The 23700-nt window shown below is 45.8% G+C and overlaps 1 protein-coding gene across 7 annotated transcripts in view; it reads left to right on the top strand.

The window, feature by feature from the left end:
- Positions 1 to 23005, top strand: part of Cdk5rap2 (CDK5 regulatory subunit associated protein 2) — a 178609-nt gene extending 155604 nt beyond the window's left edge. For 5 of the 7 annotated variants that reach the window (XM_048340677.1, XM_048340673.1, XM_048340665.1 and 2 more), the window contains 9 exons: positions 1976 to 2144; positions 3398 to 3525; positions 4619 to 4858; positions 6094 to 6162; positions 6963 to 7228; positions 9049 to 9192; positions 18878 to 19004; positions 22439 to 22485; positions 22922 to 23005. In XM_048340677.1, the coding sequence (XP_048196634.1) occupies positions 1976 to 2144; positions 3398 to 3525; positions 4619 to 4858; positions 6094 to 6162; positions 6963 to 7228; positions 9049 to 9192; positions 18878 to 19004; positions 22439 to 22485; positions 22922 to 22990 (1259 nt within the window). In that variant the 3' untranslated portion in view covers positions 22991 to 23005. Of the gene's footprint in view, positions 1 to 1975; positions 2145 to 3397; positions 3526 to 4618; positions 4859 to 6093; positions 6163 to 6962; positions 7229 to 9048; positions 9193 to 18877; positions 19005 to 22438; positions 22486 to 22916 lie in introns of all 7 variants that reach the window. The other 2 variants (XM_048340659.1, XM_048340682.1) reach the window with 1 other exon arrangement.
- Positions 23006 to 23700: the final 695 nt, after the last annotated feature.

The following is a 23700-nucleotide window of genomic DNA, read 5'->3' as shown; positions in this document are numbered from 1 at the left end:
TTCCCTCCCACCCCTAGCCTGACTTTGAACATGGATCCACCCAAGCTATCCCTGGCTGCTAGTTGGGATTACAGGTGCAAGCCCCCATACCTACCTAATATTCTTGTTTCATAGATGAGAAAATTGGGGTTCAGAGAGAAATACTTCATCAGGTACCATGATTATTAAATTGTATAAGGCTCTTACCACAGTGTCTTTCCCAGAGTCCCAGTAAATGTTAGTTCATTTCCTTGTTACTTATCCCCTCTACAGCCACTTCTCATTGGGGAAGAGAGAGGGGCTAGAAATACATTATTGGCAAATCTCAAGCAGAGATTTCTTGTACTAGCATAGTTTATCCAGTGTTTCTTATAAAGATCTTTCTCTTAATTCATCCTATTTGAAGTTTAGCTCCCAAGGAGCATTTGGTCAAGTTATCTTTCAGTATTTAAAATGAAATGGAATGAAGAATGACTAGCCCTGTTCTTCAGGTAAGAAATGGGCCTAGGGAGCATTGCCAGCCTGTGGTCACAGAGTCAGAAGGTGGTAGAGTGGGAATTGGGCTAGATTATCCTACTCTCTCTAGAGGATATTGACCTGATTTTGGTTTAAGAGATGAGATGGAGGCTCTGTAGTTGTTTGCTCACTCGGCAAGCATCCCCTGTCTTCTGGTCTACATCGGGATCTGTGAAATTCTGCAACAGAAATGAACGAGTCCTGGCCCCTTCCCCCAGCAGCTTATCATCTGATGGGAGACAGCCAGGTATGCTGGAGTAGGCTGCCAGGAAGGAGGGCCAGAGAGCTGAAGGCCCTCGCCCCCAGAACTGCCGGTCCTCAAGGGCTGGGTCTAGGGAGGGATCAGTTAGGGCACTTCAAGTTCAGAGGAGCTGGGGGCTTTCAGAATGGCAGGAGGGTAGACAAGGCCTAGGGTTAGAGGTGAAGAGAGTAGAGTGAGGTGCAGTTGGTTACGTCTGCATCAAACATCATCTGGAGCCTAAGCTTGCAGAGAAATGGCCGCGTGTGTTTGTCTCTGGTGCCAGAGCTAGTGTGGTAGGGCACAGCTGTGATCTTAGTATTGGGGAAACAGAGGTTGGAAGATTGCAAACTCCAGGCCAGCCTGGGTGACATAATAGTGAGTTCCAGACTAGCCTGAACTACATAGCTAGGCTTTGTCTCAAAACTAAACAAAGGAAGGACGTCAGAGACCCTGGGTCTGCCTGCGGCTCTGCAGCTTCCTGCCTGTGAGGCCTCATCACATGGGCACGGGGAGTGTCAATGTTCCTACCTGGGTGCTGTGCTGTGCAGAGTAAGTGAGATGGCATCTGTGTGTGTGGGAAGTAGTATAAAGTCTGTGCAGGTAGTGATGGAAGGAATGTGGCAGCCACCACTCTTCCCCTTGCTCACAGCTTGCCCTTTGTGACACTCTTGAGTTCCAAACAAGCTGATCGAGCCTGTGCTAAGCTCTGTACAGGTGGCCGCTCAGTCGTCCTCATGATAACACGGAGAAACTGAAGCATGGGGAAGTGAAGGTGAAAGTCCACAGTCAGCAAGTGGAGGGGTCGCACTAGACCCTACCGCTCTGCCTCCAGCTCCCTGCTCTTGGCTCCACTGTCCCCTGTGTGCTTCCAGGAGTGTTTGATCCTCAGCAGAGGTGACATCCTCCAGGGAGCCCACTGACACTCTCCACCCCCTGTGGTCTCCGCCCACCGCTTGCTCTGGGAGGGCGAAGTAACCAGATTTGCAAGGCCCCATTATATAATAGAAAATTAAACAGGCCCATTTCATCCCAGTGATGTTTAATCTACAGCCTTGATGTTGACAGATTTATCTGCCCAAAATGTAGAAGATAATTGGAATGCCAAAATCATAAATGCCAGATTAAATCTCATTCTTTTTTGTATTCTTGGAGTGCTGCGGCTGAAGTGGTGTATCTGCGTAATAAGGTTGGGAGAAACAAATGGCATCCCTTCTCAGTGGCGCTTTTTGGTATTTGTAGATAAACAGAAGGAGAATGACAAATTACGAGAGTCTCTCTCCAAGAAGGCTGCGAGTCTTGAGCGTCTTCAGCAGGAGTGTACCAGAGTGAGGGAAGAAAATGAAAGGCTGTGGAAGGACGTTGCTCAGAGGGAGAGCCACATCCAGCAGCTGGCCCGGGACCTGAGCAGGTACAGCACGACTCCTAATCCCTGCTCTGCCTGCCACCCATGCAGGTGCTGGGACAAGGCACGCTTGTGCCTGCCTTAGTGTGCAGAACGCACAAGCACACAGGCATATCCTGTCTGGTGGGTGTAACATGGGTGAAGATGGTCTTAAGGAGGAGAACAGGGCTGGGAGTGGGGAAATGGCATCTGAGAAGATGCTGTCTGAGCAGAGAGTGGTGGTACCTGGACATGAGAGCTTTCAGGCCCTGAGGCAGAGTATCTGTAGCCCAGCAGAAGGGCCAGTGCCTCTGGAGGAGCGTGAGGGCCAGGACGGGGTGGAGAGCACCGAGAGGGCCAGATGTGGAAGCATACCTGGCCTCCTAGCCATATGAGAACTGTGGGGGGTTTGTTCTTCTAGCGGGGCAGTATTGAGCTTCCAACTCAGGACTTGCACTTGCTAAGCAGGTGCTCTACCACTTGACCCATGCCCAGCCCTTTTTGCTTTAATTTTCAAATAGCATCTCTTAGTTTATGACCAGGCTAGCCTGGACTATAATCCTGCTATTTAGGCTTTCCGTGTAGCTGAGATGACAGGCCTGTGTTCCACGTATAGATTTTAGAGGCTGAGATGGGAGTCTTGTGAATTTTGGCCCAGGGCTGACCTCGAACAACTTTCTTTATGATTTTTGCCTCCTGTATAGCTGAGATTACAGTTGTGTGCCACTGCCTGGCCCAGGACTACTGGGGTTCACTCAGTTTCCTAGGAGTCCCCTGAGAGATTCTGAGCAGAATTATTACAGGAATCTGCAGGTTTTAAGATTCATATGGATTGCTCTTCCGCAGTTTCCCTTTGAGTGTGTCTTGTTCCAGGTGTTTTCTTTTGTCTGTGGCAGCATTCACGAGCATCCCTTTCCCTCAGGATGAGCATCTTCTTCCTTCCTGCCCGGGGTGTGCAGGATGTAGCAAGACCACTGCCATCATCAGATGGCGCTGGCATAGGTGCTTCTTCTCACACATCTGCACACCTGGGGAGGCACTGGAACTGGGTTCTGCTTTCTCATATCTATGAATGGAGAATTAGAGAGAGCCTACCTATTAGGGTATTTGTGAAGGCTACCTGGGGGAATGTGTGCAGAGTGCTGGGCGTGAGGGCACTTGGAAATCTTAGACATGCTCATCCTGTTTTTGTCTGTACTCTTGACCCAGCTGGTGTGGTGGGGGTCTGGGTCTGGGTCTGGGTAGAATCAACCTCTTTCCCCATGCTGGGAACATTTCAGGGCACAGGAGGATGTGATGTCAAAGCAGCAACTGCTCTCACAGAATGACAAGCTGCTGCAGTCCCTCCGAGTGGAGCTGAAGGTGTACGAGAAGCTAGATGAGGAGCACAGGCAGCGGCAGTGGCAAGGTACTCCCCTCCACCCCTCTAGCTTCTTCCCTTCCCTCCCTCCCTCCGTCCCTCCTTCCCTTCCTTTCGCCTTTCCTTTTTTTTTTTTTTTGGACAGGGTTTTTCCTATAGTCCAGGTTGGCCTTAAACTCAGATTCTCCTACCTTAGCTTCCAAAATGTTGGAATTTCAGGTGTATACCACCAGACTTCACTTGGGGCCCACTCTTCTTCAATAGTGACAGGACATGTGGAAGATTAGCGTCAAGCATTGGGCCAACTGAAGACTCATTCAGCCTGGCTCCGGAACCTTTTGCAGGTCACTTCACCCTTCAGGCCTGTTTTTGCTCCTGTGAACTTGTCTGTTGACATCCACTCTGTGGAGTTGTGAAAATTGATTGTGATCCTTCAGCCAAGCAGTCTGTGTACCAGTCTCTGGTATGCAGTAGGCACTCAGGGAAAAACCTTTCCTGCTCATGTGTATTTCTTTCTGCGCATTCACTGAGCACACACGTGAATGGAGCACCGGCCTGTGTCAAGCATGGCTCTGGCCGTGGGTACCTCCTGGTCCTGGTCCTCTCCGTGTCCCTCCAGAGATGCCAGATCAGAGGACTCTGCTCGCAGGTCTTACGTTTCAGAATCAATTTTGAGGTATAGTGGGATTTTTTAAAACTAATTTTCCAGATGGTTTCTCCCTGTTGAAAGTTTATCCAGGGAAGGGTCATCTCACTGCGTTCATTTCTCCTCAAGTTGCTTCTCGTACTCCTGCTGTTGGGGCTCTTTTAATATACTGTGGCTCTTAAAATCATCCCCTTTCATTCTATAATTCCAGCCCAAATAGATTTTATTACTACTAGACATAATTTCAGGGTTTGGTGTGCAATTTGCTAGGCTTTTATGGCCAGAAGTGAAAATTAATTTCCAGCTCTTATTTAGCCTGTGGAATAGCAGCAATTAAGTCAGCCAATATTTTTGTTTTTAAAGTCGAGTTGTTATTTTAAATTGTACCTCGTCGTTAGGAAGCGGAAGGTGGGTGGTGGTGGTGGGCCCCTCCGAGGGCTCACCCTCTGATGGTGGAGGATAGTGAGACTTCCTTCCCTGTGCACATGTCGGCAGAGGCCCAAGCCCAGGTGTCTGGAGAAGGCTGGAAGGGACAGGATCCTTTGAGAGACCTGCATGGCCTCCTGACAGAGATGCAGGCTCTGCGGGCCCAGCTGGAAAAGAGCATTGAAACCAACAGCACCCTGCGGAGCAGGCTGGAGGAGCAACTAGCACAGAAGGCCCAGGAAGGAACCCTCGTTCCAGCCACCCAGGCGCTGTGCATCCCCGAGTGGTCCCTTCAGCAGGACAAGCACGGTAGGGTGCCTGCCTCACTGCACTGTGTGTCTATGTGCATGGGGGTGCCCTGCCCCACAAAACTGCCTCACCAAGGACAGCAGATGCGATGTCCCCACACACCAGTGCAGCTGCCTGCTGGTCACTGCTCACCTCTGACACAATAGCATTATCTCTGACTGGGTGTTTGGTTCTATTGAGGTAGAGTTAGTGCTTTTAGCTGCCTTTAGTTCCTCTGGCCATCCCCCCCTTCCTCCCGCCCTCCCCTCTCCCATTTAGTCCTGTCCATGTGACTCTGAGGCTGAAAAGCATTTCAGTCCCTCTTCACTGCCTTTAAAAGACAACCCAAGGGGCTGGGAAGATGGCCTACTGGCAAGAGTGCTTGCCTCGTATACATGAAACCCTGGGTTGGAGTCCTCAGCACCACATATATAGAAAACGGCCAGAAGTGGCGCTGTGGCTCAAGTGGTAGAGTGCTAGCCTTGCCTAACGTATGAAACTGTAACCTCTCTGTACATCACTTTGCCAATAAATAAGAAAATATAAAAATAAAAAAATAAAGCACACTGACAGAGGAAAAAAAAAAGGACAACCCAAGCCTCTTGCTCCGGCTTTTGGTATCTCTCAGGGGAGGTAGGAAAGAAGTGGATCTGTTTTGCGTTCCCTGGTGGGCACTCTAGCACTACAGAGGCTATGGCAGAGGAGAGAGGAAGGCACCCCTTTCCACCTGCCCAGCATAGCCTGGAATAAACCGCGAATGGTCTCAGGCTCCGTGGAGCCGGCTAGGCCACCTTCCCTGCGCTGTAGGTGAGGAATTGAAGCCCAGGAAATGGACAAGGTTTTCCCAAAGTGACACAGCCAGCAGATGGCAGAGCTGGAGGGAGATGTCCTTTGTGCTGTTCTGAGCTGACCTGCCCACCCTCTAGAGCCTGCTACCCACAGTGGGGGTTTGTATCCAGTTGGGCGGGCAGGAGTGTCATCGTGCCCTGTAGACAAGGATGCCACCAAAGTTTGGACTAGCCAGGTGTGATAGCATGTGCCTGCAATCCCGGCACTCAGTGGTGGCATGGCTGCTCTGTGGATCTGGCATCCTGCACAAGGCTGGCAAATCTGGTACCCAGAGAAAATGTGAGTAAATGCCATATGTCTGGATAAATGGACAGGCGCAAGGGTAAGAGGCGCAATACTGTACTCTCATTCCACCCTTTCTCCAGCAAAGCTAACCGTGTTTCCTTCTCTTGTTTTGCATTTTGTAGATGGTGACAAATGTCCTGTGCCAAGTGAGAACTCATTTGATTCCACTCAGGCAGCGACAATAAAATCAGGTAGAAAACCATGCTTGGGGAACTGTGGCCATGTTGAGTATGGGAGAGACTTTTTAAATAGGGACAGGTGTCATCAACCCCAGCAACCTCACTGGGTTTCTGCTGTCTTAAAGCATAGCCATTTTATTGTAGGTTTTGAGGTCCTCCAGCTCCAGACCCAGTGGGCCTGACCAGCCTAATCCCTCTATGTCAGGGAAGCTGCAGAGATGGGCTACCATCCTTCACACAGTTCTGTCCCTCCCTCTATGACACTCATACTGCCTTTGTCCCCATCTGCCAGTGGAAGTCCTACTACTTCCTCAGGACTCATCAGGAGTGCAAATTTCTCTGGAAATGCCTTTCCTGCTGTCCCCAGTCAAGATCGGCCATGCATAGCTCCATTGATCCAGAGGCAAAAGGCAGCAGGCGTAATGTAATTCTGGCTACCTATTCAATCCAGCTCACCTGCTGCTGCTTGCAGGAAGCCTCCTCTGATTTCTCTTTTCCTGCAGAGAAGTTTTTTTCTATGAGCACCGGCTGACATCACTGGTCAGTTCCATTTCCTGCAGTATCAGTATTGCTATCTTGGCCCATCTTCTGCATCTGGGGTTTTCTACACCGTGGGTACTTTGTAAGATGGGGTAAATTGATCTAACCCCTCTGCGAGGTGATCTGTAAGCCCAGTGTGGGGTGAGGTATGGATTGAGGTGCAGGGGTCAGGCCTGTTTTCCCTCCAGGTCTTTCTGCCCTCCTTACTATCTTTAATGTTGTGAGCACTGAACACAAGTGCTGCCCCAATAAATCTGAGCCCTTCTTTCCAGCTTCAGAGACTTCTCCGCTCTCTGGAAATGATGTGGACTCCCTTTCCTGTGACAGTAGCAGCTTGGCCTCCAATGCTGCACAAGTGACTTACGTGGTCACTAGCCACCGCCTGTGGGCCAGCCACAGTGGCCGCCACATCCTGGGCCTGGTGGAGGACTATGATGCCCTCTGCAAGCAGATCAGCCAGGGCCACAAGCTCCTTGCTGAAATGGACCTTCAAACCCATGAGGCCCTGAGCCCCACACGTGGAGAGCTGGGGGCAAAGGTAACCTGATTGCAGATTTGTGGGGAGAAATGCTCATGGAGTATGGAGTGGGAGGGGCTGGCTGAAGTCATGGAGTGGCATGTAATGCAGTTGTCCTCAGACCCTTAAAGTGGGACCAAGATATATACCCCAGGGAAGCTTGGAGGTCTGGTCTGATGTGAGGAACTGTGTGAGTGTGATTGGGCGGTGGGGATGGTGGGGGGGGTGTGGGATGGCAGCCACTGAGAAGCTTGTGGAGGTTTTGCCCTGGGAGACTGCAGCTGTTTCACAGGACCTACTCTCCTGCATCTGTACTCCTGTCTATCCAATCTCTTACCTATCCTCTCTGTCCATCTGCCTGTCTGTCTGTCCAGCCATTCACCCACCTGATCTTCTTGGCCAGGCCCCTGTGCCCAGGCTCTGGGTCTCTGGGGCTACTATGGAGAAGACAGAGATGCTGATCTTCATCCCATGTCAGACCAGAGCCTCCTGCACTTGTGGCCACGTCTTCCTCTATGTTACTGTCATTTCCACAGATGCCCAGCAAAGAACCTGTTCCTTCATCTCTTCTCACAGAGGCACTTTTTATTGGCTATTTCTTTACTCCTCAGAACAGCCCTGTGAAGGAAGTGATGCCATTCCCACTTCAGATACATTGCGATGGAACTGGAGGCCGTCTGCATTTGAAGTCAGTTCTCTGCCCTCCAGAGGGCTCTCTTTCAGTGCTGTGGCTGCTCCCAGCTCACAGGACAGCACTGGCTGTCGGTCTCTCCTGTGCAAATGCCACTGCCTCTGCCCGGACAGTGACCATGGGGACTCTAGTTCCCAAGCTGGCTTCTGTCCGCCCCCTCACCGTCAGCCATCTTTCCTTCCCCATGTGCTGTCCTGTGAACATGCTGGCTGTGCTGTGTCACTGCCTGTTTCTGCATGCTGTCCTCTGCCCTGGCTTCTCTGTGCCCTGTCTCGGAACCTCCCTCAGCTGCTGTGCCCCTCCCCATTCTCTCACTGTTGCCTCACTATTCTGGAATCCTCTTCTTAAGCTATATCTGTCATGGCCCCTTGTCCTTGGTGTACTCATAACTCAAGCACTTCCTCCAGGGCTTAGTGTCAGATCCACCAGCCCACACTGGGCCTGACCTCCGGCTTCCCGGAGTCACGGTGCCTGGCCCTTCTTCTGAGGACTTACTGAATATACTTGAGTGTCTCACTTCCAAAGTTCTGTTTTGGCTTCGTGTTTTATTATACTGTATTCAAAAAAATCAGTCTTGTTATTTATATTCTATTAGATGGCAAGCTCCTGAAGAGCAGGGATAGTATCTATTTTGCTCATTTCTGTACACCACTGCTTATCACAAGGCCTAGTGTCAACTGTGTGCTTGATAAATATTTGTTGAGTAAATGAATAGATATTAATAAGATTCTTGTTCTTTTCTGTTTAAAATCTTTCTTATATAAAAGTTGGACATGCCTTTGACCCTACCCTCTATGTGAGTTTGCTTCTGGGAGCAGAGAGAGTGAGAGAGACTTTGGAGGGCCCGATTGGTGTCCTTTGCTTGGGAGGTTTTCCATGGGCTGCAGAGTGGCACTAGTGGCCCTGACATGGCTCTTCTTGGTGTGATAACATGGTTAATGCTGGCCATCATCAGTGATTTATTGGGCTAAATTTCCCCACTGACATTCTCTTATAATTTACAATTCACCAATATTTAAGAACTTAGGATATTGGGCTCCTGCAATGTATGAAACGTTAAGTCCTTCAGTCTGGAGATTGATGCTGTGTGTTCCATCTTCTTTGCCTGTGGTCTCTGTCAAGGTAGTACTAACATCTGTTTGTCCCTCAGAGTCCACGCCTGGTGCCTCTGAGCAAGTTTGTCTCCAGAGTGAGTGCAGCTAAGCTGGTTCTGGAAGAGGCCTCGCGGCTGCTGCGGCTCCTCTGGAGAGTCTCACTGCCCCCCAACAACCAGTGTTCCCTTCACTGTGAGAAGGTAGGTAGTGACATGTGCTTCGGAGGTTCAAAGATGCTTCTAGGGCTTGTGTCTCAGTCCCTTCCCTGCTCAGCCCAGGACTGGGCCCAGCTGTCGTGTCCTCGGGGTAGAATGGTGTCAGGAAGAGGAAGACACCAGGTGTGTTGTGACTTCTCTGGGCTCTTACCAGATCCCTAACACCTCAAGAGTTGGAAATGGAGCTGGGCTGACTTCAAACTATGGTCCTCTAGATCTCAGTCTCTTGAGTAGCTAAGATTACAGGCATGAGCCACCAGCATCTATCAGTTTCAGTTATAGTTTTCAAGCAAATGAATGGATGGGGGTCAAATGAGTGAATACTTTCCTTACATACTCCCAAATACTAGTATTTGCTTTTTTTTTTAAAGGTAACATTTCTGAGGTAAACACTCTCAATAGGATGTTTTTGTCTTTGGCAGATAAGTATGTAATATATAGCACAATGTATATGTAATAAACATATAGTGATCCTCTCCCACTTGTAAATCAGTCCAGGGACTGTTAGCACTCATGCTGATTCACTTTCTTCCTGAGGGTCTCTCAGGCGACTGGTTATATAGCTTTCAATTTATAGAACTCCAGAGCCAGGACAAGGTCCTTGGTGATGCTCTGATGTGGTTTCTGGTGCACACAGACCCCTGGGTAGTGGTAAATTGCCTCTGGCCACTTTTCTGACACAGCCTGTGTTTCAAACAGTGCCTTTTGCTTGGTGTGAAATGTGTGTAAGACCTACTTCAGTCTGCAGCAGCAGGCCCAATGGCTTTTTACTATCTGCTGTTTTCTCTGAGTGTCATTAATTTACCTTTTGCATTTAATGTGCCATCTCTAGGCCATGCGCATCAGTTTATATGAGAAAGTTGGGTGAAGACACAGTTTGCTTATAATAATTTTTAAATGGGGGATAAATAATGCCAAACAGGCTACTCATAGGGATGTGTGATGGGAGAGATTGAGGGGGCAGGGGTAGAGGGTGATTGCTCTAAATAGACCTTGTTTCATAGATTTGACTTTGAAAATATAAAAATATGTTATATAATTATAAGTCGAAGAAAATGGAGAGAAAAAGCAATTTCTAAAAACTCAGCAAGATGAAATAAGCCAGCTCTACTATGTGGCACTTGAGGACACACTGTAGTGACTGCACCAGAGTTGCTTGACCCTATTTCCCTAGGAGAAATACTCGAAGAACACAAAGAGCTGCCAGTCAATGAAAATAGTCTTCAGTGGTTATATTGTTGGTAAGGATATTGATACTGATATTCTGAAACAATTACATTTTTATTGTAAGATAAAGCAAATCGCTTAATATCATTAAGAGTGAGGTTTTTAAGAGAGAAAGAAGATAAATATGAAATTGAAGAATTAAAGGCCCTATGATTTAAAATTTGTATTTTAAACATTGAAGTGAACTCCTGGTGTCTTTTCTATTAAAGTATTTGCCTACTCACTCTACGTAAAAGGCTGAAGAAATAAAATCCAGTTCAATACCAGGAAACACCACTGATGTCCCAAATGTGGTTTCTAAATGCCTCTTTTCACTGAAAGGAACTAGGGCTTCCGGAGGAATGGTCTAGGCAGGAAATGGACCACATGAGCTAAGAACCTACTATATCCTAGTAGAAAAGGAAGGGGCAGGAGTAGGATTGAGCATGTAGTTCTAGAGTGGCCCGAAAGTATGGCCCCTGGACCTCAGTTATCAGCATCACCTGGAAATTGTCAAAAACTCATTTTCTAAGGCCTCACTCCAGACCCTTGAGTCAGCCACTCTGGGAACAGCCCTAGCATTGGCTTTACAAACCTTCTTGTGAGCTTTGAGAACCATAGGATTAAAAAAAATTAAAAGAGATAATAAATGCTAAGTGTGGATTTTATTTAGATCTTAAACCACTTGTTAAAAAAATAAATTTATGAAGCAATCAGAGGAATGTGCCCACTGGACCACTTGGTAATGTAGATTAGGAGTCCATTGTTTGTAGTACTTGGGACTCAGAAGTGCTCTTTGAGTTTGTATTTTTTTTTTCAGATTTTGAATATTATGGATTGATCATCCCTAATCTGAAGACCTCACTCTAAAATGCTCAAAATGCATCAGCTCAAAGTTTTGGATTTTCAGATTATAGAGGCTCAACCTACATTAAGAAATTATTTTCATTTTTTAATAAAATAACGTATTTTAATCCCTGAAAGAAAATAACTGCCACCTTAGCCTACTGTATCTTGCAAAACTGTACTTTATAATTGAAGCAGAAATAAAATTCTTTCCATGTAAACAAAAGCTAAGGGAATTTATGATCATCCAGAATTGTATAAGATTCCTTCTCAAAAGAAATTTTATGCACAGAAGAGGAAGACAAATACAACCCTGAGAATATGGAAAGAATAAATGTCCCTAGACGAGTAAATAAACAAATGATTGGGAAAGAATCAGACATTACAAAAACAACAATATGACAAGAATTACTTTATACTTTTAAGTAATAACTCTGAATGTCAGTGGTCAGGATTTTCCAGTTAAGAGATACAGATGGGCAGATTGGATTAAAAATTAAGGCAACCACTTACTGCCTACTGGCAAAGAAAAAAATAGACTTAAAGGGAAAGGATGGGAAGAGATTCTAAGCAAATGGAACTTCAAAGTAAGAAAGAGTAACTATACTTATATCAGACAAAACAGACTTCAAACCAAAATTTGTCCAAAGAAACAAAGAAGGTCGCTAAACCTTGATAAAGGGAACAATCATCAAGAGGATAAACAGTTATACACTGAATGTTGGTGTACCCGGTTTCATTAAACACGCATGAAAGCACAAGTAGACCCCAACACATACAATAAGGAGTGATTTGAATACCCTTCTCTCACCGAAAGCTAGGTTACCCAGACCCCAACCCCCCACCCCCCAAAAAATAGAGAAAGAAGCTGTTCAGTGACACTGTAGATCAAATTTAACAGACATCTACAAAGGATTCTTCCCAATAGCTTCAGAATACAGATTATTAATAGCCCATGAAACTTTGTTCTCTAAAGTAGATCATGTTTAAGTACATAAAGCAAGTGTTAGCAAGTGCAAGAAAACAGAATTTCCTATATTTTATTAGGTCCTAGGGGAATAAAACTGGAAATCAGCAGCAAAAGAAATTACAGAAAATATTCAAGTAGATGGAGACTGACTGAACATTATACTTTTCAATGATAGTAAGTCCTGGAAAAAATAAGGGAGGAATTTACAAAATTGTTAAAGTCAAATGAAAATGAAAATAAAACTTACCAGAACCTTGTGACACAGAAAAAGTGATTTTAAGAGGAAGGTTCACAACTATGGGGGTGCCTACATTAAATAAAAAAGTTACTTAGATGAAATAACCCAATAAGCTCTTAGAAAAACAAGAACAAGCCAATCTTCAAAAAGAAAGGATAAACACTGGGGAAGAAATTAATGAAATAGAGACTAAAAGAACAACACAGAGAATCAATACCAACAAAGATTTGGCTCTTTGCAAAGATAAATAGAATTGACAATCCTTTAGCCAAACTAACCAAAAGAAAAAGGGAGACCAAGTAATTAAAATTACCAATAAAATTGAGTGAATCATTAGGAAAACTTTATCCAAGTAAACCTGAAAATCTAGGAGAAACATAAATTGCTAGACACATTTGGCTTGCCAAAATTGAATTAAGATGATAGAAACCATTTAAAGAGATCTTTTACAAGCAATGAGATTAAAGTAGTAATGGATTCACTACTTAATTGTACTAGACCTTTAAAAAAGACGAACACCAGTGCTCAAACCTTTCTACAAAACAGAAAGGAAAGAAATGCTACCAAACTTCTTCTGTGAAGCCAGTATTAACCTGATACCATATCCATATTAGGGACACATACATATGCACACACTCATGCACATACAAGAGACAGAGAGAGGAAAACGAGTAATTTTCTTGAGAACATCAGTGCAAAAGTTTCCATTAAAATACTTGCTAACTGAATTGGACAACACATTAAAATGATTGTACATTATGATCAAGTTTGTTTCATTCTGAGGATAGAAGGGTGGCTCTGAACAGTCAGGCATAGTAGCTCAAGCCTGTAATCCTACCTACTTAGATAGCGGGTTTTGGAATAATCATGGTTTGAGGATAGTCCAGGCAAAATAGTCACCTGATCCCAAAGCTGAGCATGATAGCATGTACCTTAGCTATGTAGGAAAAATACATAGGAGAGTCATGGTCCAGGCTGGCCTAAGTATGAACATGACACTCAGAAAATAAGTAAACAGGATTGGGAACATGGCTCAGTGGTACTCTGCCTACCTAGCAAGCACAAGGCCCTGTGTACATGTACACACACACACTCACACACACACACTCGCAAAGCCCAAAGAAACTGTAAGGATGTACTTGTGTATAATAAAGGCAAAATACCACTAAGGGAAAAAAGTATTTTCTCTGAAGTCAGAAGTGAGACAAGAATATCTATCCTATCTGCTCTCCATTCTTATTCAGTATTGCACTTGAATTCTATCCAAAACTCTGGATAGGAGTCAAACGGATAAAAGTAGAAAAAGAAGAAATTAAACTATCCCTATTTTTAGATGGAATGATCCTATACCTGTAAGATCCTAAAGATTTCAAAAATCCTCTTAGATCTGAACAACACTTTTGGCAGAATAGCAGGATATAAAACCAACACATAAAAATCTATATATACCAATTACAAACAGACTGAGAAAGAAATTTGGAAAACAATCCTATTCAGAATAGTCAGGGAAAAATATCTAGAAATAAACTTAATTGGAGGTAAAATACCTCTACAATGAACGCTACAGAACACTGAAGAAAAGAAATTCAAAGAGACATTAAAAGATGGAGAGACCTCCTTGTTCGTGGATTGCAGACTCAATTTCGTGAAAATGACTGTATTGTGAAAAAGGCAATGTACAGATTTCAGGCAGACCCCATGCAAACCCATGAAATAGAAAAATATATTGAAACTCATATGCGGAACAGAAGATTCTGGATAGACAAAGTAGTCCTTGAGAAAATAAGCAATACTGTAAATATCGTGATGGCTAACTTCAGGTTATATCACAGAGCCATAGTAACAAAAGCAGCATGGTAGATATCACAAAGGCAAATCAGTAGAATAGAGTAAGAGACCCGGAAATTAATCCATAGAGATATGCTCATCTGATTTCCAGCCAAGGTCTCCAAGCACATATTGTAGAAAAGACAAATGCTTTTTGGAAAATCAGTGATCTACAGATAGAAGACTGAACCTAGATCCCTAGATCAATTCACAATGTATCAATTACCTTAATATAAGATCTGAAACTTTGAAGTAACTATGGGAAAACACTCAAAAATATAGGTATAGGCAATGACTTTCTGAATAAGAGTAATAACTCAGAAAATAAAATCAAGAATTGACCAATGGGATTGCATCAAGTTCAAAAGCTTTTGCACATCAAAAGAAACAATATCAGAGTAGAAGAGCCTACAGAATGGGAAATTTTTTTTTGCCACAATCCCACAAGGGATTGATATCTAGAATATGTGAAGAGATCAAACACTGAAAGAATAATCCAATTAATATGGACAAATAAATTAGCAGACACTTCTCAAAGTAAGAAATGCAAATGGCCAATAAGTACGTGAAAAACACAATGTTCAATATCCATAGCCATTAAGGAAATGAAATGAAAATTACTTTTGCTATCCCAACCCCAGACAGAATGCTTATCATCAAGAAAATGAGCAGAAACAAATGCTAGTAGCTAGGCTGTGGAGAAAAGGAAACTCCTATGCACTGTTAGTGGGAATGTAAGTTAGTGCAGACACTATGGAAATCAGTATGGCAGTTCCTCGAAACACTGAAAATAGAGCTTTCATATGACCCTGCTAGGCCACTGTTGGACATATGCCTAAAAGAATACAAGTCATTACACTCAATAAAGATACCTGCCTATCTATGCTTATTGGGGTACACAGCCAAGTTCTGGGATCAGTCTAGATGGCCACCCACAGATGATGGATAAAGAAATGGAGGTCTGTATTCACAATGATGTATTTTTCAGCTGTAAAGAATGAAATTACATCGTTTGCAGGAACATGGGTGGAACTGGAGATCACCATGTTAAGCAAAATAAGCCAAACTTGGAAAAGCAGATACCATATTTCCTCTCATGTGTGGAACATAGATCTAAAAGAAAGCATGGACCTGAACATAAAGTGGGGGAGCATTTTGGAGGAAGCAGTCAGCAGGAGATGGGAAGAGGGAAGAAATGAAAAGAGTAAATATGGTCAAAGCACATTATAGGTGTATATGAAAAGGTCATAGTGAAACCCACTTTCAGAGTTGCAAGAAAGATGAAGACGGAGGGGATAAGAATGAGTCATAAGCCAGGCACTGGTGACTTGCACCTGTAATCCTAGCTACTCAGGAGGCTGAGATCTGAGGATTGTAGGTCAAAGCCAGCCTGGGCAGGAAAATCTATGAGACTCTTAATCTCCAATCAACTACTTAGAAAAATCTGGAAGTGGTACTGTAGTTCAAGTGGTAGAGTGGTAGCCTTGAGAAAAAAGAGGCTCAGTGCTCAGGCCCTGAGTTCAAACCCCCAGACTAGCCAAAAAAAAAAAAAAAAGTCATAGAGGGGTTTACATGATCAGTATATTTTATATGCATGTGTATAAATGTCACAGTGAAACCCTCAACATTGTACAGTTAGTACATAATGAAAATGTATAGGTAAAAAATCAACTTTATTAATGAAAAATTCATAAGTGGATTACATTTGGACTAGAAGGCCTTGTATTTTTTTGGTGTATTTTTATGTTTGGCACATGATACACGTATTTCCAGTGTGACATTTTAGTACCTGTGTACCATGTGCCCATCCAGACAGTTGACACATCTGCCACCTCAGATATTTATCAGTTCCTTGTTTAGGGATCAGCCTTTGGTACTAGCAAGACTTAGGTATTGTTATTCTCATGTCCTAGAAGCAGGAACCAAAACTCCAAGGTGTTAAATTGAGTAGCTTCCACATTATGGAGAGAGAAAGTGATGGAGCTGTTCTTTTGAGCTTTTGCTATTTAAAAAAAAAATTATGGTTGGTTGTGGGGCTTGAACTCAGGGCCGGGGCACTGTCCCTCTCTGCCACTTGAGCCGTAACACCACACTTCTGGTTAATTGGGGATGAGTCTCACAGGGACTTTTCTGCTCAGACTAGCTTCAAACCGCAATCCTCAGATGTCAGCCTCCTGAGTAGCTAGAATTACCAGCATGCATGTCTTTTATGTTGTTAAAAATATTTGAACCAAGCAACACATAAATAACTGAAAAATCCCTCATTTTAAGTGCTGGCTAGGGTATGAGCATTTTGTTAGCTTACTCATGAAAATGGACCCACCACTTGGCGAATGGTGTCAAAGCACCTGCTGTTTTCCAGGCACAGATGATCTGAGGCCAGCAAGGAGCTTGGAGCTGGTCGGAGACGTTGCTGTGTCCACAGCGATGTGGATGCTGGTAGGATCAAGGCTTCCGGTCGGAAAGGGGCAGTCAGGTGCAGCCTCTGGAGGAGGTGACTATAGAAAGGCTACAGAAGGAGGAATGGGTTGCCCATTAGGGTCGGGAGTGACCACACTCTGGGTTTACCCAGCTGCAGTGTGACAAACTGGTCAGGATAGTTACTCCAAGATCAGAGATGGGAGCTAAGCCTCTGACTGTTGAGTGACTGTGTCGTAGAATACATAGATTTGTGGAGCCACGACCAGAACCCAAATTTTGTCGCTTCTAACCTGCAGGTGAGAATCAAAGCAAATAAAACTTTTAAATTAGGATCTGTTTTGGAAGAGCCATTGAAGTCCTTGTGCCAGACATTATTAGTTAATCTTAAAAGTAGGTTAAGGCAAGGAATTAGTGTTTCTTCCTTTAAACATTTTAGTTTAACTTAAAACAGACAAATGTACACTTGCTTGTTATTCTTTCCATGTTAAGCCAGGCCTTTTCTTTGAATATGTGTCTGCTGATTGGAGTGTCATTTCTTCTTTCTTTCATAAACCACATTTATAATGTATGTCTGTCACTTCCAGTTTTTGTTTCTTTAAGATGAAGAGAAAGCTTAGACTCTTGCGAAGCAATCTGAATATATAGAATTCTTTTAGACAGTTCCTCCCACATCTTTCATAGTTGTCTCCCCCACACCTAATTTGCCAGAAATGTGTTTCTTAGTGACTTGCCTTTATTAGGTCTTCCCTGAAGCATATGTTACTTTTCAACAACCAGCTCTCTGTCCATACATGTAGCTTGTAGGTTTACTTAATATTTAATTTGGTTCTGTAATTTGATTATGTAAGTATAGCTGTCAAACCAGTTTGGAAACAGACACACTAAAGGGTCTCTTCATATGCTGACAACCCACCATGTCTGTACTTGGGAACAGAGGTGCTGCAGTGTCACCAAAAGTACCAGGGGCCAGGGCCAGCAGAGGGGCAGGGACTTGTCCCCGCCTGGGCTGGTGAACATTTGTGTATTTCATGTCACAGGCCCGCGGACTGGGTTGCCTTCCAGCTGTACTACACTCAAAGTATACCCTCATGGGTCATACTCACGATCATACTTTTGTATTGTTTTTTAAGATTTAATCCTTTAAAGCACTTTAAGTCAATGTTATAGCTTCTTGTAAAAGAAATAACCTCCAACAATTTGAAGTTCCATCTCTTGGAAATAATGCTATGGATATGTTGTTGCCACACTGCTTTCCCCATCTATGGATGTGCACCAATTGTGTCATCACTTTTTTTAAAATTAGCTTACATTAGTTATACTAATGTAAGGGCAGGAGGGGTATTTAATTGTTGCATGTTCAGTTTTATGAAGCATAAATGCCTTAGATGCAGTATGCAGTCTGTGTTGTTCTGAGCTCTTTGGTTACTAATTATAATCATCTTTTGATATCAATAAATAGAGCTCTACAACATTATTTTTAATAGCTGAAAAATTATTCCTTTCTCTGTAAGTACTGTAATTTATTCTGATTCATATTAAGCAAATCAGGTTTATTTCTTCCTACTATTAAGCACGCTGAAGTGAGTGTGCATCTTCTTATGCTTGTATTCTTCTATACTAATATGTATTATTGCTTGGGGGAAATGCCTTAGACATGCTGGGGCCAAGACTGGGAGTGTTTACAAGAGTAAGTACCTGGGCATTCTGCTGGGCCAGGCCAGTTTTCAGTTCCACCAGCAGATCTGAGACTCTTTTCCTCCTTGCATCTTATGCAGTTTGCCAGTTATACCATTTTTATACAAGTACCTCTGCTCATGAAGTTGAGAACCTTTCTTTTTCTTTTTTTGCCAGTACTGGGACTTGAACTCAGGGCCTGAGTACTCTCCCTTAGCTTTTTCACTCAAGACCAGTGCTCTCCCACTTGAACCACACCTTCACTTTCAGCATTTTGGTGGTGTGTTGGAGGTGAGAGTCTCATGGACTTTCCCGCCTGGCTTCAAAGTACCATCCTCAGCTCTCAGCCTCCTGAGTAGGATGACAGGCGTGAGCCACCAGCTCCTGGCTGAAGTTGACCATCTTGTGATAGGATGTTGTCGTTCTTTGTAGGTAATGTAACATTTCATTGTCTCATTTCATTTTTCTCTAAATCTATTTCTGTTTAGATTGATGAAATGAAGTCAGAGATCACTAAACTACACAAAAAGTTGTTTGAACAAGAAAAGAAGCTGCAGAACAGTGTGAAGCTTTTACAGCAGAGCAAGCACCAGGAAAAAGTCATCTTTGATCAGTGTGAGTGAGCGGTGGAGGTGGCTGCCATGCCTGCCCACGTCCTGCCTCTGAGGGCTGCCACCGCCCTGACTTGCTGTCTTTGTAGCCCAGGCTGTTCGTGATCATCTTTTCCTACTTCTCCGTTTCTCACTTGCACAGACTCATTTGCTCATTTGCAGTACTTTTGTAGAGGGGAGACAGGTGTGTGGCTTGCTCCTTACAGATGCTGGGAGCAGGGTAACATCTCTCTGCCCCTAGGTGAGCATCCTAGAGGAAGTGACCCCGAGCTGGGTCAGTAAAGAGGGGTGAGCATTGTCACCTGCACAGCCAAAAGCAGTCCAGGCCACCAACCATGGGTTCAGAGGCAAGATATGTTAAACTAGAAATGAGAAATGAGAAATAGTGCGGCTGGAGCACAATTGCCTGTGGTACTGTGAGGTGGGAAGCCAGGGCACCGGGACTGTGCCGTGCAAGGATTCAGGTGTCCTAAGCAGAGGAGCAACCTGGCAACTGTGTGCAGTAAAGGTTCTTTATGGCTGTCCACCCTGGGGTCAGGCAAGGACAGGCCTTGGATGGGGATCCAGTCAGTGCAGAGTCTCAGGGTTGGAGAGGTTCAGCAGCTTTTTGAAGATCAGTCCCAGCTCTGATGGAGGTGCTTCTGAAATGAGATGGGAATAGTGCGTTTCCTGGCTGTCACCCTCAGCACCCCTCACAGTGTGTGTAGAGGAGCAGCTCCTCCAGGTCCTCCCCAGCTCAGCCCAGGCCTCCCCCTGTGCTGCACGTCTGGCTAGCAGAAGTGCTGTGGGTGCAGCTTCCTTACTGAGGCACCGGCTGACCATGGAGGCCCTGGCCAGGCCCAGTGTTTCAGCACGCTCCTCAGTGGCACAGAGCATGGATGATCGCTAAATAGGTATTCCAGTCACCCCTGACAACTTTCTGAATGTGGACCTGGGGTCTAGCAGAGTGGTGGGTGTTGTTCTGGCCCAGGGCTTCATGTCATTTATAGCGAAGAACACTGGGGAGATGGCGCCAGCCTTGGGTGTGTGGAGCACTTGGGCCAGTCTCTAGGGATAGCAGGGGCTGGGGAGATGGGTGATGCTGTGGATAGCACGAACTGGGAAGAGCAAGAGCTCAGCCCTGGTGTTCCCTCTTCCAGCCCAGCCTCTAACTGCCACGGGGCACATGCAGGTGACCCTGCCTTCCCGGGAGGGATTTCAGAAGCAGGCAGAATGAGGGTTGTGAGGGTTATGATGGGTTAAGTCACTGTGGCAGATCAGAAGATAGCCAGACCACACTGCTGCGAGATGAGCCAAGGTCAGAGGTCCCCTCCTATGTGACCTGCACCATGTGACTTTCATGCTGCAATGTGTTTGGGGTCCCCAGAGAATGGTATCTCAAAGGACTCAGAACAGCCACAGACCTGAGCTCTAGTCACGACTGCAGACACCGCACTTCCGTCTTCCCATGAGTAGGATGGGGATGACAATAGTAGAAGAGGACAGAACGGATGCTCACAGATGCAGTTGGTCAGTCTGGATGGAATGTTCTAGATAGAGGTGTCATCATTCACAGTGAGAAGCTCATTGCTTCTCAACCTTTTCCCTGCTGGCCTCATCTACTCCTAACAAGTGGGATCCCTGGGAATGCCACAGGCCCCCTGCCACCTCCCAGGTTCTCCTGTGATGGAGTGATGGTTGGCATGGCATGCCCTCCCCTCCGCCCACATGGTGATGAGAACGGGTGGAGGAGGAAGGCAGGCACCCCTGCCTGGGTCGGGCTGACTCCCAAGTCTGCAGCGGCAAGTTGGGGACAGGTGTTCCCATGAGACCTTTCCTGCCACTCACTTGTCACAGGGTCTGCAGCCCTCACTTTCCAGGTGAGGGCAGGAGCCCTGTCCTGAAAGTGGAGGGAGGGTCCTCAGTGAGTCACGGGAGACGCCTCCCAGGCCATGTGGCCCTTGTAGCGACCATCTCCCTGGCCAGCCTTTGTGAGGAAGAGGAGCCCCCCAGCGGTATGGGGCCCCGTGTGAGCCACGTCACTGCACTGGAGCAGCCTTTTGGGGGATGCAGACTTCACAGCTCTGCCCCTTGGTCTTCTCACCACGGCGGGCACTGCTGTGCTTTCAGATGTAAGGGCCACTTCAAAACCCGGGCCGGGCATCTTGTAGCTCTTGTGGTGATGTTACTCACAGGGTACATCCAGTACTCTTTCAAGATTATTTTTAACCTCTACACCTGGCACTTGGTGGATCTTGAAAAAGCTATGGTCTCTTTCCCTAGGAAAATGCCCATGTAGACACACACACACACACACACACACACACACACACACACACACACACACAATTTGTACATCATTGCAGGGTACAGGACCATCCTTAGCGTGCTCATGGTTCCTTCAGCCATCTCCAAAATTCTTCTTGCTGAGCTACAAAGCCCATGCGGTCTCTCTCCTCGCTCAATGTGGTAGGTTGCAAATAGAGTTCATTATCTCCAGATAAACATTTTTGTGAATCAGATACTTTTCCAGGCCACCACCAATGACCTATTTTGAATAAGACATTATTGAGTGGCCGTGTGTTAGAGTGAGTCTGTTTCAGTGTCAGTCACCACTGGCAGAGGCTGGATCTGGAACAGGCTTACCTGTTCTACTCAGCAGCAGTGGTGACCTGACCTTACCAAGTCCTTCTGAGAACCGATTTCCAATCTGACTCTGAATCCATTCAGTAGCTGCTGCTGGAGTGTATGTGGTGTCAGGAAGGATCGAGAGAGGAAACAGCCCTCACTGCTTTTTCCCAGAGTTCTCCACGGTAGCTTTGTCCAGGACGCAACCCAGGTGGAGGTGGCAGCACCCACTGCACACACTCCCCAACCCCTCCTGCCCAGGCAGAACTCTGCTTTTCCAGGGGAACAATCGGTCTATTTTGCCCACTGAAGGGCAAGTGAGGGGGAGAAAAATGCCCAGCAATTTTTTTTCCTCCAGTCCTTTGGGGGTTTGCTTCAAGAAGTGCTATGTAAAATCCTGGCTTCACAGAACTCCCTAGACCCTTGACCCCTGCAGGCCTCCATACATGGATTTGCTTCTCAGAGGGCCCAGGATCTACCCTGCCTGTGCCATTGCCATCCCCAAACCACAAGATGAGCTCAGGATGCCTGGCAGCCCGGTGGCCATGCAGAGCCTTGGTTGCCACTGGAAAGTGGCATCATGGCATGTTCCATGTTCTGTGCACCCACGAGGCCGTGACCTAGTGAAAATGTGAAGAGATGCCTGTGGCCTACTCTTTCCCGCGAGTTTCTGGGTCCCGAGCTCTGTGAGGGAGGCAGAGCATTTGTCTTCTCTGGCCTGGGTGCTTTGAAGTTATCCAAAGTCTGAACCATTCAGGCTTGGGCCTGCTTCCCCTTAGCCCCTGCTTTTATCTTGCCTTCCAATCACTTCCATTTTTCCTTTCTCCTCAGTGGCTGTCACCCACAAAGTCCTTCGGAAGGCCAGAGGAAACCTGGAGGTAAGGCCTCTCAGCTATTTCATGGAAAGTCATGATGAGGAGGGTGGTCCAGGGCAGAGCCGACTTCTTTTGAAACATAGAGTTGAAGCTGGAATCGCAGAGTTGTGTTTTTCTGCCAGTGGAGCATGAAAAGTCCTATTTTTCCATGCCTGTTGTCAGAGCTTGCTCTGCTTTTTAAGTCTGTATGCAGTTTTTCACCAGTAAGCAACAGAGCAAACGGTGACTGCCACATAGTAGGCAATTGTTAAGTGTTTCTGGGATGTATGAATACTGTATGATCTTTGTCATTTTGTTCTGTAAATATTTACTGATCAAACAGTATGTCTTTGAAAGCAGTTTCAAAATGCCTTCTTGCCTTTAACTCTGTCAGGGATCTTACTTCAAAAACCCTCTGTTGACCTAAAATTCTCATTTTTTTCCCCTTGTCCTAGCTCAGGCCTGGAGGCGCCCATCTAGGAATGTCCAGTCCCAGCCGATCAGGCTCCTGAGAAGAATCAGCCAATAAAGCTTGTGCCTGAGATCACGCTGTCTCTGTTCCAACTGTGGCCCCTGGTGCTGGCCAGAGGAAGTTGTTCCCTTTATTGTAGCCAGAAGTTGGCTTACTGATATTTATTGTCTGCAGGGTCAGGTTCTCATCAGGGAGGCACTGGAAGGGCCTTGGGCTCTGCTTGGGTGTGGGGCTGGGGCCTGGGGCTGGGGACACACATGTTGATGGGCCTCCTGTCCATGCTGACGTGAGACATGGCTTCCTGGTCTTCTTTTCCTGCTTCACAGCCTTGTGTCCATTGTTAGGTGCCACAGAGCCAGCACCAGCCGGACACAGGCCTTATTCTGGGAGCCCTGACTCAGTTTCCCTCTCTACTCCTACCTCCACATCATTCCTGGCCCTGGAGTGTCCATTAGGATGGCCCTTCATTTATCTTTCCCTCCTAAGCTACCCATGTGCTGCCATTTTTCTCTGGTCCCAGTTTCCCTGCCTCTACCTCCATGCTCCGCTCCCTCATCCCCTCTCTTCTTTGACCTCCCAGAGGTCCTTGTCTCTCCTCCCTCTCCTTGACCTCTGTCATAAGCCCCTCCGTATCCATTTCTTTTCCACCTAGTTTCCTCACATCCAGTACCTCCCTCTGCCCTGCCAAGGTGCTGAGGAAATCCATATCCAAACAGGTATGCCACACACTGGATATTTCCGGCCACTCTGTGGTCCAAGCCCAAGTC

Source organism: Perognathus longimembris, chromosome 1 (assembly GCF_023159225.1).
Source record: "Perognathus longimembris pacificus isolate PPM17 chromosome 1, ASM2315922v1, whole genome shotgun sequence".
NCBI lineage: Eukaryota > Metazoa > Chordata > Mammalia > Rodentia > Heteromyidae > Perognathus > Perognathus longimembris.
Note: the sequence above shows the minus strand (reverse complement) of the source record. Positions and strands in the feature narration are given on the sequence as shown.